Consider the following 16,155-nt stretch of genomic DNA (forward strand, 5'->3'; position numbering starts at 1 on the left):
TTGACCTATTTTCTTGTAAAATACTCTCCTCTCTCTAATGATTAATTAAGAGAAATGAACTGTGGAGTTTGGAACTGCTCATAGAAGAGGATTTGCAAGTCGACACTGTTTCAGTTTAATGGGTCACAGCTCGTAACGTCAGCCAGTCAGTTGTCAGTCAGATTTCACATGTAAGGCTGTGTGTAGGTGTGATGGAAACCGCCTTTCACCGTTTCACTCTCCACACAGCAGGGAAAAAAAAGCAACACGAGCAGTTTGTTTGGCTGTAGTTCCTCCTGAGTTGAAAGCTGTCAGTGCAAGGTGAAATACCTCGGTGGTTCCAGCTGCACTCTGGCCTCTGATCCTGCAGAACAAGTGTGGAAAGATCAACTGGCCCTGAAGAATGAGCTGCCCCGCCCATTTCCTTACCCTTTTCCTCACTTGCTGGTTCTCACTTTCTCTCTTGTTCCTTTTTCCTGCCTGTCGTTCCTCCTACAAGCGGTAACTTCACAACAGTTTGTAGAGTTTGATGTCAACACCTCTTCTTTTATACCTTATACTGCCACAGGAATTATAAAGATATTCACAAGTATTTGAGCAAATGAGAGCTGAAATATGTTTGTACCTGGACTCACACCCAGGTTGTACACAGCAGTGTTCTCTGACTCATTATCAGCACTAGTGCACAGTCAGCCTACTTTCAGTTGCTGAAAAGCTCCCGTTTCTCTGAAGGACTGTGCCAATGCAAATGTACGCAGCACACACAGGGGCTGTAAAATTCAAAATGCAAAAGTTCACAGTGGCAAACACCTCACACCTCCTGTTGTTGCGAAGCAAAGTCGTGAAATTCTTATCAGCATTCAATAACTCATGCAGCTTGACAGGCGCACTGAGCATTTTATCAAGGGCTGCACAAGGCCTCCCATGCCCATGTTTGCTTAGGATAACAATGAATCTGTGAGTTCCTTACACACCTTACATTGTACACACTCAAAAGCCAAAATGACCTTTTAAGGAACGTAAAGGTCGCTCGGCTCATCCATATTCCCTTGTGACCTTGACCTTTTGGATAGTTGGATAGCTTTCTCATATTTTCGGTTATCAGGAGGGTTTATTTTGGAGATCTGTGATATGTTCTGTTACATAATCAATCAATCAATCAATTCACTGTATTTTCCAAATCACAAACAACTGGACTCTGCTGTATATATTTGAGGATGTTTCACCTCTCAGCCAAGAGGCGTCTGCAGTTCTGGACTGAAATTTTAAGACTAAGCTAAAAACTAATTCTGTATCCATTATTGTAGGTGTTTTTTGTATTTGCTTTTTTCCCATGGATTTATACCTCTCACCAAAAAGTGAAATCATCATTGGCTATGTTTAATGAGGAAATGAATGACTCAGTGAGATTGCTGGGCCGCTTTGTCAGCAGGTTGAAACATGCAGTAACAGAAAACACATATACAGTTTTCTGATGAGTTAATTCTTCTGTTGCGCACATGAAACATATCAGGCCTGTTGCTCTGTATTACACACTGTATGTTTTTCTGTGTTGTTGTCTCAGTCCACTCCACACGAGCAATGGAGCTATAATTAGCGTGTCTGTGTCCAGCCTGGTGGATTTATCTTTGGTTCATGTTTAACTCAGTTACACAGCAAACTCTTGCACTGGCTGTGAGTGTCAGGCATCGTCAAAGCCTCTCTGTTTGAACTCCCGCCCGGCTCCCTGCGGACTTAAGATTACTTATTTATGAACTCCAGAGACTATTCCAGAGAGCCTTCCTGTTTAGCCATTTAGTACTTGACAGTGTTTCCTGTTGGACCGTATTGTTTCTCATTTAGATGTTACACTGATACAGAGCTAGAGGAAATAATATGCAGCCTGTGGATTGACACACTGATCAAGTGCTGTGGCACAAATAGGAAATGGCTCAGCTCACTTCAGCAGGGCTGCCAGCTTTGTATGAATTGGAGGAATTGTGCATTGCATTATGTTTCTCTTCAGTGGATGCGATGAATGGTTGCGCTTGTGCACCTCGGCCTTTGGTGCAAATGGGATGGAGAGAATAGGATGGAGTTTTCTGTACAGAAATTCTTAGTCGGTGATGTGGAATATATTCAGCAGTTTTAAGTTGCATTCATCCATGAATGTGAAGCATCCTGACAAACACTAAACAACACACAAGACAACCCTATCACCCCTTTTCTTAGAGAACTGGTTTTCCATACGTCTAGACTTAAATGGCCTTTTACACCAGATGATCTCAAATTCTTTTCCTCTTACATGGTTAAGTTTCCTTGAGTCTTGACTTGACTTAACCGATTTTCCGGAGGAGGAGTAAAGTTATTCCACGATGAAATTTAATCTTGAATAAAATTTTCAGGTGTAAATTCAGATTAATGGATTATTAGTTGTGTTTGAATGACGACCAATAAGCACCTCCAGCTGGACAAGGATTTACTGACATTAGTAACCAGTCCAGTTCAGTAATTTAAGTAAAATCAGACTTTTCTCAAATGTAGAAAGAAAATGAAGTAAAGACAGATTCTGCTGGCCAGACCTGCATTTTAGTCACAGGAGGAAAAGCCTGCACTCCCCCTCTGATCACTTTAATGCTTTAGGTATTCTGATCATGACCCTGCTCTTTTTTCCAGTCTCCATTGTTTTTTCCAGGTTTTACACGTCCAATTCCACTGAATAAGAGCCTCTCTCACATTCCACCTTCAGTCCTCTCAGTGTTGACTACAAGCATAGATGGCTGAAATAAAACTGAATTTAAACCAAGATTAAATATTCTAGATTACAAAAGACCTGCTCCTGGTTTCACTTACACCCTGAGAAACTGTCCAGTGACACGACATCAGATATTCATCATCTTTACCTGATATGATGTGATGTGAAAGATACATGTCGTTGTTTTAAGTGGGCTTTCACGAATGAGATAGATTAGCCCGCGTGTAGGAATACCAACCGTGTGCGCACTTGACACAGAGCTTTCTTAATTCTCTCTTGCAACAGTAATTTAGGCCTGTCAGATATTGTGAACCGAAGCATTTACTCCACATATCAGTCATCATCCGCTTTGTGATTTTAACCACCAAGTTTGCAAATTTGTAACAAGTGACCTGCTGTGCATTCCCAAACCTGTCACTTCTGTTGTGTGTAAAACCGCCAGCAACTAGCAAATAAACGGCGAGGATGTGGGTAACAAGACAGTTATTAGCTGGTTGTTGCCCTTCCAGTGGCCTCTAATCAACCCTGCACAGAAGCCACATGGTTTCCTCCGGTGGCTGCAGCCCACTGACTACAGTTGACTTTACTTCAATGACCAAAACAATGTTGTTTCTCAAAGCTTCATTTTACATTTTGCACACACTGCTTGTGACATCTGGTTTGGTTATGTATAATATTTGATATATTTTCCATCCATCCTTTTTCACTCCATGTGAAAACCACAGAAAGTTGAATGTCATTTTAGCCCTTTGTATCTGTCTTAATGCAAACAAGACTCAGCAGATCTCCTCCTGCTGGGCCGGGAAGCAGAGATCAAAGCAGCGTTGATGAGCTCCGTCCAGTAACGTTCAGAGCCACAGTCCAGATATCAGGCGAGCTCTAAGGAGACAGATATGATGCTGAACAGAGCTCTTTCTTGTGTTGCCAGCTGAGCTTTTCATGCTGCAGGTGGCCAGTCAGCTGCAGAGCAAGTGTGGTTTTGACCGGTGTATTCAGATGCTCGGTTTTAGTAGTAATCTGAGACTTCCGGTTTGTGTATTGACATTTGTTTTTGAAACCACAATTAGACGACAGTGTGTAATGCAAACCTTTATTTTTAGGGCAAGTGACTTACTGGCCAAATTAGCTTGGACTGAAATGTACTCAAGAAATTACAGTGAGTGAATTTTTAAAATCATTTTGTGTTCTTCTTTACAGGCTTGTCGATGACAGGTGTGTGGTACAGCCTGATGCTGGAGACCTGGCAAACCCACCAAAAAAGTTCAGAGGTATGTATGGGTATACTTATCACACTGGTTAGAGGCCACACACACACACACACACACACACACACACACACACACACACACACACACACACACACACACACACACACACACACACACACTCTTTTTTTTTAGACTGCCAAGGTTGACCAGATCCTTTGCTCTCAGTGTTGTTTAACACAACACTGTGGTTTTCATAAAGCCTTGATGGGTTTAACTCACTCTACAGGCCCCTGGTGGGTAAATAGCCACTGACCTCAAAAATGCAGTTTCACCACATTGAGACCCTTGAGTGGTTTTTAACCTGACTCACAGTGAGTGACTCCTGTGTGCCTGAATGCTTCTCCTCCACTGCAGATTGCCTCTTCAAGGTGTGTCCCATGAACAGATATTCAGCCCAGAAGCAGTTCTGGAAGGCAAAACAAGGAAAACAAGGGAATAACAACACACAGGGAGATCTGTTCAAGAAGCTACAGGTAGAGCTTTTTATCACAATCTGCATCTTCATCTTCGTTTTCATTTGCACACAAAAGCTTGAACAAATCTCTGTTCTGTGCATCAGCATGCAGCAGAACTGGAGCAGAAGCAGAACGAGTCAGAGAACAAGAAGCTCCTCGGAGAAGTTGTCAAATACAGCAATGTCATCCAGGTACAGCCCGTCTCTTCAGTAAACACCTGTGGAGTCAGATTGTCCCCAGTCAGGAGCTTTGTTTTTGTTTTCGTGTTTACCAAGGTTGTGTTACTGCCATCCAATCCCTGATACTGCAGGCTGTTTTGGAAAAGTCTGCAGTGGTAGTATTTTGTTTCACTGATTGCTAAGCTCTTGTTTAAGGGGTTGATTTGAGAGAAGAAACTACATGTTTAACTGCGGTTCACAGCAGTCATCGTTGTTCTGCTGCTCCAGTAAATACGTCCTACCAATAAGCACTTTGTTAGGGCTGACTTTGACTGCTGGTATAATTTACCTCTGGTATGTTAAATGGAACCAGAAAATGTTTTGCACGTCTTCTATGAGGTCAGAGCAAGTCTCTTTGAATCAAATAATTAGTTACCTTGAGGTGATAACCAGCCTCTGCTTCTTTTCCAAAAAGTGGATTTCCTATTACTCTTGTACAGTGTTGGGAGGTAACTAAGTACATTTACTGAAGCACTACAGATTTGAGGTACTTGAGGCACTTTACTTTCATAACACTTACTTACACACCCACTATTAGTCAGAGGGAAAATGTACTTTTTAATCCACAATTATTTAATAGCTTTAGCTACTAGTTATGTTTCACACTAAAACTGATAAAATATGATGGTTTGTTATAGATTAAACTACCCAGAGTATACAAGTTGATCTGAAATGATAATTCATTAGTTGATTATCAGAAAATTAAGTTTCAACTACAATTGTCAACAAGCTACAAGCTATAACGATTATGTTTGTTATTTTCAAGCAAAAACAATAAATGTTTCCGGCTTTTCAAATGTGTGGATTTGCTGCTTTTCCTTTTAATTATTCAAATAATTTTGATTAATTTTATTAATTTTGAGGTTTGCGCTGCTGTTTAGACAAAACAAGCATTCATTGTCAAAATTTTAACAAACCAACTTTTCAGTTAAATCTCCACAGTGTCGTATTAGGATCTGAATACTTCCTCCACCACTGTTGCTGAAGTACCTAAACACTGATTCCTCTGTCGCAGCTCCTGCACATTAAGAGTAATAAGTACCTGACGGTGAACAAGCGTCTCCCCGCTTTGCTGGAGAAGAACGCCATGCGGGTTTCTTTGGACCCGGCCGGGAACGAGGGCTCCTGGTTCTACATTCAGCCCTTCTGGAAGCTTCGCAGTGAAGGAGATAATGTAGGCCTCCCTCCACCTGGAGTCACATTACTATAGATACAAAGTTCCTCTCTGTTGAGACTGTCAGTTCATTGTTTGTCCTGTTCCAGTAACATTTCTGATTTTGTCCTTCCCCTTTGGCTTTAGCATCCTATGGTTAAAGGTATTGCTCCTGATTGTGCATGGTGTTTGTGTGTTATCCGGTCAGACACAGAAGATCAAAATAGTCAAAGCATGGATGCACCAGCCTTCCCACTGCATGTAGACTTGCAGATTGAGCTTAAACAGTATTCAGTCAGTTTTTATTTTCTGTCCACTGTACGGCATCAGTACTGCTTCATTCAAGTTAAGATGTTTTTAATATTCCAGCACAGAATTTGAATAAATGTGATGAGCCACTCACTTTGAAAACCACAGTGTGCTTGTGTACTGCTGCTTAACATGAGATACAGTTGGCTGAGTTCAGTCTTTTGTGACTGAACTCAGTCAACTGTGTGTCTAACTGATGTTCGACTGTGTTAGAAAGCATGTATTATGCAAGCGATGAAACAATATCAGGAAGTGTACTTTTCAGTCAATATGTCTCTGTGTGCTGCACTCGTGTCCACTGACCACGGTATGAATACACCTGTTTTCTGTCAACAGCTCAATCACCCTCTCATGTGAATCTCAGCCTGTTGCTGCTTCACATATCACCCTTTAAAAAAAGAAAGGAAAAAAAAAATGATGATAAGTGGATGTTTGCAGACCTGACCCCTTGCATGGACACACCCTTTCTATCTGTTTAATCTGTTTGAAAAACTGCTGGAAGTTTACAAACCTGTGTCTCCTGCTGCAATATGAGTGTCTCTGATTTGGTTTAAGGTGGTGGTTGGAGACAAGGTGGTGCTGATGCCAGTGAACGCAGGGCAGCCTCTTCACGCCAGTAACATTGAGCTGCTTGACAACCTCGGCTGCAAAGAGGTGGGACTAATTTATTTATATTGTTTCTATCAGAGCTGAAACATGTGGCAACTGTCGGATAAAAGACTGCAACAGCTTTTCACCAGAAAGACCCATAGCTTGTATTTGAGCTAATGGTTTTCGATGTAATTAAATATCATCTTAGCCTTCAGAGAAGCATTTAATCATTTTGTGTGTGTCCCTTACTCTCTGCTTCTTGCTGCAGGTTAATGCTGTCAACTGTAACACAAGCTGGAAGGTCACCTTGTTCATGAAGTTTAGCGACTACAGGGAAGACGTTCTTAAGGGGGTTTGTTGTTTTATTGCTTTTAAGTCTGTTTATTTTCGTCTGTCTTTTTGCAGAATTTCTTGTAGTTTGCAAATTTTTACAGCAAAACCGCATGCAGCAGTCTCATGTTCTGTATGTGTCCTCTGTCAGGGAGATGTGGTGAGGCTGTTTCATGCTGAGCAGGAGAAGTTTCTGACCTGTGACGAGTACAAGAAGCAGCAGCACGTATTTCTCAGGACCACGCTGAGGCAGTCTGCCACTTCCGCCACCAGCTCCAAGGCTCTCTGGGAGATTGAGGTAAAACACAGACAAGAACTGACAATAACTCTGTGTAATTTTAAATTTTGGTCATTCATGCTACTTTAAACACTTTATGAAAATCAGTATTTTTAGAAAGAGGTGATGTTCATTTGTCATGTTGTGGTGACTTTTTTACCGGTGAAGTTGAAACGTTTGTGTTGTCTTTTCAGTAACAACCAGCCACACAGCACATCAACAAAATAAAGACCCTGCCAAAGCCAGCTGAATCATAAACTCTTCCCACCTCGGTTAAATGAACATAATGTATTTTTAAACACTTAAATTTATAGTTTTGTCATAAGTAAGGACAATTTCTCACAAATATAGGCCATAATGTCTGCCTGTCTGCCTCCTTAAACTTTAGTTGGTTGTAGCCCACCGTCTATTGTTGTGTATGTTCTTCTTTATCAGCTGGCACTAAATTGAAGTTCCTCTTGTCTTGTCTTGTCTGCTCTTTGTGCCAGAATGCACTTATGTCACCATATCAGTTGTTGACATGTTGTCGTACCAGTGTGACCAACACAAATTCCTGTTGTACTTAGCACATTGGCTGACTCTCATTCTGACTCACCCTGACACCAAAGTGACAGACTAAACATGACGTCGTTGCACCAAGTGCTGAAAATGAAATGAATGAATGCACCTTTGTTTCATCTGGTTTGTGAACTAATTCTGACTCTGAAGGAGCAGAGAACAATTAACAGGAATAAACCTTAGACTGATATTTAAACTAACCTTTTGTTTTTTGTTTGAACTCCAAATGTGTGTATTGGCGTAGGTGCACTGTTTCTTATTTTGTGTTCCTATGGCAGGTCGTGCACTACGACCCCTGTAGAGGCGGAGCCGGCCAGTGGAACAGTCTCTTCCGCTTTAAACACCTGGCCACTGGGAATTACCTCGCAGCTGAGGTGAGTTTTACTTCAGCTTGTATCAGTTGCTTGTTTAATTTTGTAGCTGCTCATCGTTGTGTTCTAATTACACAGTACTTTTAGAAAAGTAGCTCACGCTTAATAATGAGTTTTGCCTGAGTCACTTTATTTGTTTCAAACAGAGAGTATCTACAATTCAGTGTCTGAATAAGCACAGTTGAAGGGACTTTAGATGATGGTGCTGTAGGTGGCAGTGTTCCCATTGATATGGCTACTATCACCCATCCTCTGCTTTTAAATGGTTTTGGATGATGGGGATAATAGCGACAGGGTGATCATCAGAGCTTTCTAGAACTGAGGCCACTGACCACTCATTATCTCTGCAGGTGAACCCTGAATTCAAAGAGAACATGGTGGAGTCTAAAGGAGAGGTGAGTCAGTCAAATAAACACATTTAGCTGCACAATACCATCCAGCTGACTTCAGACTGAGAGAATGAATTATACATCATCTAATATACAAGGCTGATATTTACAGTTCAGCACATCAGCAATGCAAACAGTGTGTCATGTCACACCATAGACGAGTCAGTTTGTGCTTGACTGAAAGATAAAAAGAGTGAACAGGAGAGAAAATGATGAGTGTTTTAGTGGAAAGAACGATTATCTCAGCAGTTACACATTGTCTGTCCAACTTCAGGACCTTCTCTGTCTCCTCATCCTTTGGTTATGCAATAGCACCAGTTCTCTCACACGCATAAAGTACGTGCACACACCGACACACATAAAGACAAACATGCATACACACAAACTCTGCCAAACTCTGAATCTATATCTAGACGTTCCTTTCAGCTCTTAGCTTCCTTGCACATTTGTATTCTGGCAATGCAAGGAACACGCACACAAACTCTCTCAGCCTCACACACTTTCTCATGCACATGCTGAATTTCAGACACACAGGGGGCTCCTTACATAACGTCTGGGTGTGGGGGTGCCCTGCGAGAGGGGATGGAGGGGAGGCAGACGTGCTGTCTGCTCTGCTCTACTCGCCTGTGCTAAGCTGGTGGGGTGAGTCACCAGCGGAGGGGAGGGGAGGGGAGGGAGTGGGAGGATAGAGAAGCTGAGGCGTGGAGGCAGCTCTGGGGAGCTTCCCATTGACATGCAGAGAACAGTGGGAGAAATTAACCCTCACTATTATCTGCTGCATCTGCACAGTGCAGACCGTACCAGCCTATGTACTGCAGTGTCTAACACACCACAGAGAAGCCATGGCTCTGTGTAATGTGATACCTCATTAGTGTAAGAGTCTGTGACATTATAGTTTGGCTCACATCCATCCGCCTTCAGTGATAGATTTTATCAACAGTTGAGCTCGTTTATCAGTATTTATGGGAGCATGTGTGGAAAGATTTGGAAACCTGGCACAAAACATGTCCAAGGTCATATTTTCACTCAAACTGGGCTGAATTTTACACTATGGCAAGATAGAGATAATTTATGAAGACTATATAATGTAAAGTAGGTGAGTGCAGTTTAAAATTGTGGGGAGTTACAGTGCTGCTGCAGATGAAGAGGAGAGAAGGTGCTCTCCTTCTGGGTGAACTGCTGGTAGAGCCTTGACAGGTATTCAAGTAGAGATCAGAAAAATTATCAATGGAAATTACAACTTGTGTGTGTAATCTAGTAATGTAACAGTAATTTACCAGATATTTGCTGGTTGCGTCTATAAAAAGGTGAGAATTTGCTGTTTCTCTGTATCTTTTCATCAAAAACTCAACCAGGGCAACTAACAATTATTATCACAATGGATTGTTCGGATTAATGAATTATTTTTTTGATTAATCAGTTAAACAATTGTCAATCATCAATTGATAACTGTTGAGCTGTCTGTGCCATGTAGGTGTTTAGACAGCAGACACTAATGTCTACTGACTCTGTGTGTGTGCATGCTTGTCTGTCTGCCTGTGTCTTTGTGTTTGTCCTGCAGAATGAGACAGATCCCGTGTTCTCCAAGAGAAAGCATCAAGCAGCAGAGAAGATTGCTTTCACCCTGGTGTCTGTTCCCCATGGGAATGACATTGCCTCTCTGTTTGAGCTGGATGCCACCACTCTGCAGCGGGCTGACTGCCTCGTGCCCAGGTCAGTCACTCACATGGGGGCAACAATAACATGTTACATCTGCTGTGGTTTTATCCACAGGGAGCATTTTTCACTAGAGCTAACCACACAGAGTACACAGTAGTTCCTGTCAGAAAATCTGCCATTAGGGTGAGATCTGTTTTTGTGAGTTACTTCAAGTAAGTGCCACTTTGCTGTTGGTTTTAGAGCAGTCTGAAATGTACTTACAGTTGTTACTGGATAATTTCTCAAACAAGCGAAAATGAAATCAAATTATTTGAAGTTTCTCATCCAAATCACAGTCTGTTTCACGTATTTCATAACAAGACAAAGAGTCTACTGCATTGCTAGTTGGGGAGAGTGAGGCTGCATTACTTTGAGCTAAATGCTAACATTACCATGCTAAAATGCTTATAATGACAATGTTGACGTGCTTATTTTTATTTTATTATTTTAGCACATTAGTACGCTAGTATTTGCTTATTCACACTAAACACAAAGAAGAGCTGAGGCTGATGGGAATAATGTGTTTTTAAGATATTTGGTCACATACTTTAGTTTTGGACAAATAGAAATTTTGTCCTAATGATGGCACTAAATTAAAAATCAGAGGTTTACCAAAGTTAGAATTTCTCTTGATGGGAACATGAATGTCCAAATGTCATGGCAATTCTTTCAGTTTTACTTAAAATGAATCAGAGGCTAATCAAAAATGTCAACCACATGGCAGTGGTAGAGGAACAGTTATTAGAATTCTTCTCAGAGGAACCTTGAACGTCTGTACCAAAATTTGTACAAGTTCATCCATTTGATGTCACTAGATAAATCAATGTTTTGATCAAATGGTGGAGCTAAAGGAAAAGTTAGGGGATCACTGAAGTCAATAGGAATGTCTGTAACAATTTCCATGGCAATCCATCCTATAGTTGTCGAGATATTTCACTAAACCCAAATGTAAACCTGGTGGTGGTGCTAAATGAAAAGGCAGAGAATCAGTCAGAGCTGACCTGCTAGCATGGCTAAAACAATGACACTGAATATGATCATAGATCATTGAATATGATCATAGAATACGAGGCTAATTTACTTAGCATCACAGCTACTTCAATAACATCATATAATCAACTAAAAATCATATCTGCTGTAAATAATTTGCCCCATCCTTCCTCAGAAACTCATACGTGAGGCTTAGGCACCTGTGCACCAACACCTGGGTGACCAGCACCAACGTCCCCATTGATGCAGAGGAGGAGCGACCGGTTATGCTGAAGGTCTAATAACACTCACACTCACACACACTCACACTCACTTACAGTGGCTTTAGAAGGTAATTCAGAAATCTGCAAAACAAAGTGTGTGAAAAGTTAGGGGGTCTGAATACTTTCTGAAGCCACTGTACTCACATCAGTAAAACAAGCAGGATGCATCATTTGGAAATTTGTTTTGTCGCAACAGATCGGCACCTGTCCCACTAAAGAGGACAAAGAGGCTTTTGCCATCGTATCTGTTCCCCTGTCGGAGGTCAGGGACTTGGACTTTGCTAATGATGCCAGCAAGGTCTTGGAGTCCACCGTGAGGAAGCTTCAGTACGGCAACATCGCTCAGAATGAAAGGAGGTACAGAGACCTGAGTGTGATGACACAGGTGACGCAGGGTTGTGTGCATATTTTATGATTTCACATGTTATTTTTTGCCTTCATATATATTTTCAGGTTCGTGACTAAGCTCCTGGAAGACCTGGTTTTCTTTGTGTGTGTGGTACCCAACAATGGCCAGGATGTTTTATCTGTGGTCACCTCTACACCTAACCGAGAGAGGCAGAAACTCATGAGGGAACAGAACATCCTTGCCCAGGTCAGTGCAACACACAACACACAATCTCTCACTTCTGTCTGTCCTTTGTTGTGGGACAAAATGCAGATCAATTGAAGTATAACAGAAGGGCTGATAGTGAAGCCCAGAGCAAATCTTACTGATTTACCATTAGTGAGATATTTTGCAATAGCTACAGATTAGTCTCAAGAAATGTATTTATTGAAGCATTTTCCTGCTGTTACAGTCTGTAGTTCCTCCATTGGTTCGTCACAACTGTGTCCGGTTTTCTGTTCCCGCAGATCTTTGGCATCCTGAAGGCACCATTCACTGATCAGGGTGATGGTCCGATGCTGAGGTTGGAGGATCTGGGAGACCAGCGCTATGCTCACTTCAAGTACATGCTGAGACTGTGCTACAGAGTGCTACGGCATTCCCAACAGGATTACCGCAAGAACCAGGCATGTTTCCATCTTCTACTCCAGTCTAATCTTGAATGTTCATTGAGTTGTCATCAGGCTCATTAATATGGTCATTATCAACAGGATGCAGGGTAGTCTAAGATTAGAGAGGTGGCTTTTAACTGGGAGCTTATCAGTGTATTGTGCCAGACTGTCTGGAAAAATAGACCACAGCTGCAGTAATGATGCCACTAATAAAGAAACTTAAGTAGTGCTCAAATGGTTATTTAATCGATCAGTGGCTCAGCAGAAAAAATTCACAAGTTTAATAATGAGCTCACAGCACATTTTCCATTACAAATGAAGAGGTTGAATTCATACAGAATAAACTCAGTGCTCAGTACACTCATTGGTATTGCTGCTGTAGTCTTCCTTGGTCTGGTACAACCAGTGGCTGTTGCTAGCCATTAGCTAACTAGCCATTAAACCAACTTAAGCTAGATACTCCTGTATTACTGATTCAGTTGGGTCACTTGATTGATTTAGAAATTAACTTGTGCTACTGTTATGCTGCATCACAGATAAACATTTGTGTGGTTTTATTACGAGTATTAAGAGTATTAAGAGTACAACAAGAAGTACACATGGTACTTTACAATACTGAGAACTTTGACGTCACAATATGAAAAACACAGGTGTAAATAATATAATCCATAATGGCTGAGTTCCTTCAAGCTGCTTGAGAGTCCTTGTATTGTTCATGACTCACTGGGAGCCTTGAACAGAACAGAGCCTTCATGTTATTAGTAATACCTGTGATTTTTACTGACTGTGACAAGTCAGAAAGTCTGCTGTGAAAAGCCCTGCACTAACTCAAGACACTCAGATTGTTTGGGGACATTCAATTGCATATACTTACCATATCATTTAGTAAAAATCTTTTATGCACTTTTCTTTTATTTCATTACAAGTTAAACATTTTCTTTTGTGCTCATCAAGAAAACTAAGTAAGTGCACGACCTCACCTGTGCTTTCGATAAGTTTTATGTGTGCTTTTCATTATTTTTTGACATTTTATAAGTGATTAATCAGTAGTCAAGTCAGTAGATTGATTGATAGAACCCTTTACCCTTGATGAAAAGAAGCAACTCTTGACTAACCACAAAAAAGTCCTGTTGAGCTGCTCAGTGGTTAACAGGTGATGGAGGTGACAGGCGGCTCTCAAGTGTAACTGTGGATGGCTTCATGAATGTGAATCAGGGTGTATTTTCAAAAGTTATCATGTTCAACAAGTTCTATCTGGATAATGGTCAATCACAAACTGGATGCAGTGATTCAGCACATTCTTATGGTTTCTCTCTCGACTTCCCATCACCACCATGTCCATCAGAAGTGTTTCAAACCATACGTTTCTTGTTCCTCATAGGAATATATCGCCAAAAAGTTCTCAATCATGCAGTCTCAGATTGGGTATGAGATCCTGGCTGAGGACACAATCACTGCCCTGCTGCACAACAACCGCAAGCTGCTGGAAAAACACATCACAGCCAGAGAGATCGAGACCTTTGTCAGCCTGCTGAGGCGCAACAGAGAGCCCAGGTCAGACATGTACACCTCCCAAAGATTAGATGACCCAAGGAAACAATTGAGTGAAAGAAAATGCAGAATACATAAGATACATACATGAGATTTCTGTTCTGACTGGTTAGTCTTTAAATACAGAGACTTGAGAGGAACACAGGATAATGCAGAATAATGTAATTCAATACAATATGTGAGTCATAGCGACTTCACCTTATCTTTCGAGTGATGTATTGGAATTAAGAATTGGTATAATTATAATGTGTTGCTGTTACTGTGTCTATATACTTTGCATGTCAAAATATAACACAGAATTTATTGTGAGAGACAGAAAACTTATATTTTATTTTACTTTATTTTACAAACTTTCATGTGTACAATAAGTTCATGTATTTCTGTTCTGAAACTTTTTTTTTAAGCATAGTGATTCATGTATGATGCTCTTCCAGATTCTTGGATTATCTCTCTGATCTCTGTGTGTCCAACAAGACTGCCATCCCCGTCACACAGGAGCTTATCTGTAAATTTATGCTGAACCCCACCAACGCAGATATCCTCATCCAGACCAAGTGAGTCACAACCTGTGGTATCTATATTTAAAACATCCTGGTTGATCCCATCATATTTCACGCGTTCATTCAAATGTTTAAAAATACATATACTCTCCACAGCATGAGAGATTGTTGTTCCCTCCAGTGTACCTTGTGAAATAGATATTTTCAGCAGCAGCTCTGCGTCAAAGTGTAATGTGTGTAGTTTTTTTTTTTTTTTGTTTTTTTTTTTTGTTTTTTTTAGTAACTGCTTTATGTCACACTTTCTCCCTTGCCCCCCCCCCCCCCCCCCCCCCCCCCCCCCCCCCCCCCCCCTCACCCCTCCCTAGACTAATCTCTAACACAGAAACCACCCTGGAGTCCTCTCTGCTGCAGGAGGAGGTGGAGGAGGAGGAGGTTTGGCTCTACTGGATCGACAGCCATAAGGAGCCTCACGGCAAATCCATCCGCCACCTGGCCCAGGATGCTAAGGGCAACCACAAGATGGATGTAGACATCATCACCTACTACAGGTGATGGTGGTACTCTAAAGCTTCTTTCCCTTGTAACACAAAAATAGCTGTAACACACAAGCAGGAACTGATGTTTTCCCCTTTTTCTTCTATGTCCAATCTGAAAAACCTTCCATCCTTCATCTGTCCTGCAGATACCAGCTGAACCTGTTTGCTAAAATGTGTCTGGACCGTCAGTACCTAGCCATCAACCAGATCTCCTGCCAGTTACCTGTGGATCTGATCTTGCGCTGCATGTTCGACGACTGCTTGCCCTACAACCTCAGAGCCTCCTTCTGCCGCCTCATGCTGCATATGCATGTGGACCGTGACCCACAGGAGGCTGTGGTGCCTGTACGCTACGCTCGCCTCTGGACAGAGATCCCCTCCAAGATCACCATCCATGAGTGAGCATCTGACTACGTGTGTGAATGTTCTTTGTGTGATACTCTGTTGATTACCTCATGCAGATGGTGATTGTTTGTTTCCACAGATTTGAATACGAGTCCACTGACAGCTCAAGAGAGGAGATGAAGAGGAAGTTTGCCCCCACGATGGAGTTTGTGGAAGAATACCTTAAAGATGTCGTCAGTCAGCATTTTCCATTTGGGGATAAAGATAAGAATGAACTCACACTGGAGGTAAAATAATCTCATCTTGGTGCAATTATTTTTTAAATATAATTAGAGTAGTTTCATCCTTTTTTTCTCACATAGGCTATTTCAGATTGTACTTCATTGATGCGATTTTTATTTGCTGCTATAAAGTTTCTAATCATGATGTGCTCGGTCTACTTCTGTCTTCCAGGTGGTGAATCTGGCTCGTAACCTGGTTTACTTTGGTTTCTACAGCTTCAGTGAGCTGCTGCGTCTGACACGCACCCTGCTGGCCATCCTGGATATTGTCCAGCACCCACTCACCTTCATGAACAAGCTCAACAAGAGCCCAGAGGCTGGTCAGTGCACTTATACAGTAGAAGTTTATTATTTCATTGC

General features: G+C 41.6%; 1 protein-coding gene across 1 annotated transcript in view; it reads left to right on the forward strand.

The window, feature by feature from the left end:
• itpr2 (inositol 1,4,5-trisphosphate receptor, type 2) overlaps positions 1 to 16,155 on the forward strand; it is a 54,145-nt gene that overhangs the window by 1,208 nt on the left and 36,782 nt on the right. Inside the window, exons 2-21 of the mRNA XM_071502804.1 lie at positions 3,911 to 3,981; positions 4,336 to 4,454; positions 4,541 to 4,627; positions 5,670 to 5,828; positions 6,672 to 6,770; positions 6,976 to 7,059; positions 7,189 to 7,335; positions 8,151 to 8,246; positions 8,594 to 8,638; positions 10,194 to 10,345; positions 11,496 to 11,595; positions 11,780 to 11,940; positions 12,037 to 12,178; positions 12,439 to 12,597; positions 13,964 to 14,136; positions 14,568 to 14,687; positions 14,999 to 15,181; positions 15,316 to 15,567; positions 15,654 to 15,801; positions 15,968 to 16,115. Of these exons, the coding sequence (XP_071358905.1) occupies positions 3,911 to 3,981; positions 4,336 to 4,454; positions 4,541 to 4,627; positions 5,670 to 5,828; positions 6,672 to 6,770; positions 6,976 to 7,059; positions 7,189 to 7,335; positions 8,151 to 8,246; positions 8,594 to 8,638; positions 10,194 to 10,345; positions 11,496 to 11,595; positions 11,780 to 11,940; positions 12,037 to 12,178; positions 12,439 to 12,597; positions 13,964 to 14,136; positions 14,568 to 14,687; positions 14,999 to 15,181; positions 15,316 to 15,567; positions 15,654 to 15,801; positions 15,968 to 16,115 (2,645 nt within the window). The remainder of the gene's footprint in view (positions 1 to 3,910; positions 3,982 to 4,335; positions 4,455 to 4,540; positions 4,628 to 5,669; positions 5,829 to 6,671; positions 6,771 to 6,975; positions 7,060 to 7,188; positions 7,336 to 8,150; positions 8,247 to 8,593; positions 8,639 to 10,193; positions 10,346 to 11,495; positions 11,596 to 11,779; positions 11,941 to 12,036; positions 12,179 to 12,438; positions 12,598 to 13,963; positions 14,137 to 14,567; positions 14,688 to 14,998; positions 15,182 to 15,315; positions 15,568 to 15,653; positions 15,802 to 15,967; positions 16,116 to 16,155) is intronic.

This window comes from Trachinotus anak, unplaced genomic scaffold (genome assembly GCF_046630095.1).
Source record: "Trachinotus anak isolate AG129_WGS33_773 ecotype Australia unplaced genomic scaffold, CSIRO_AGI_Tana_v1 ptg000002l, whole genome shotgun sequence".
Classification (NCBI taxonomy): Eukaryota; Metazoa; Chordata; class Actinopteri; order Carangiformes; family Carangidae; genus Trachinotus; species Trachinotus anak.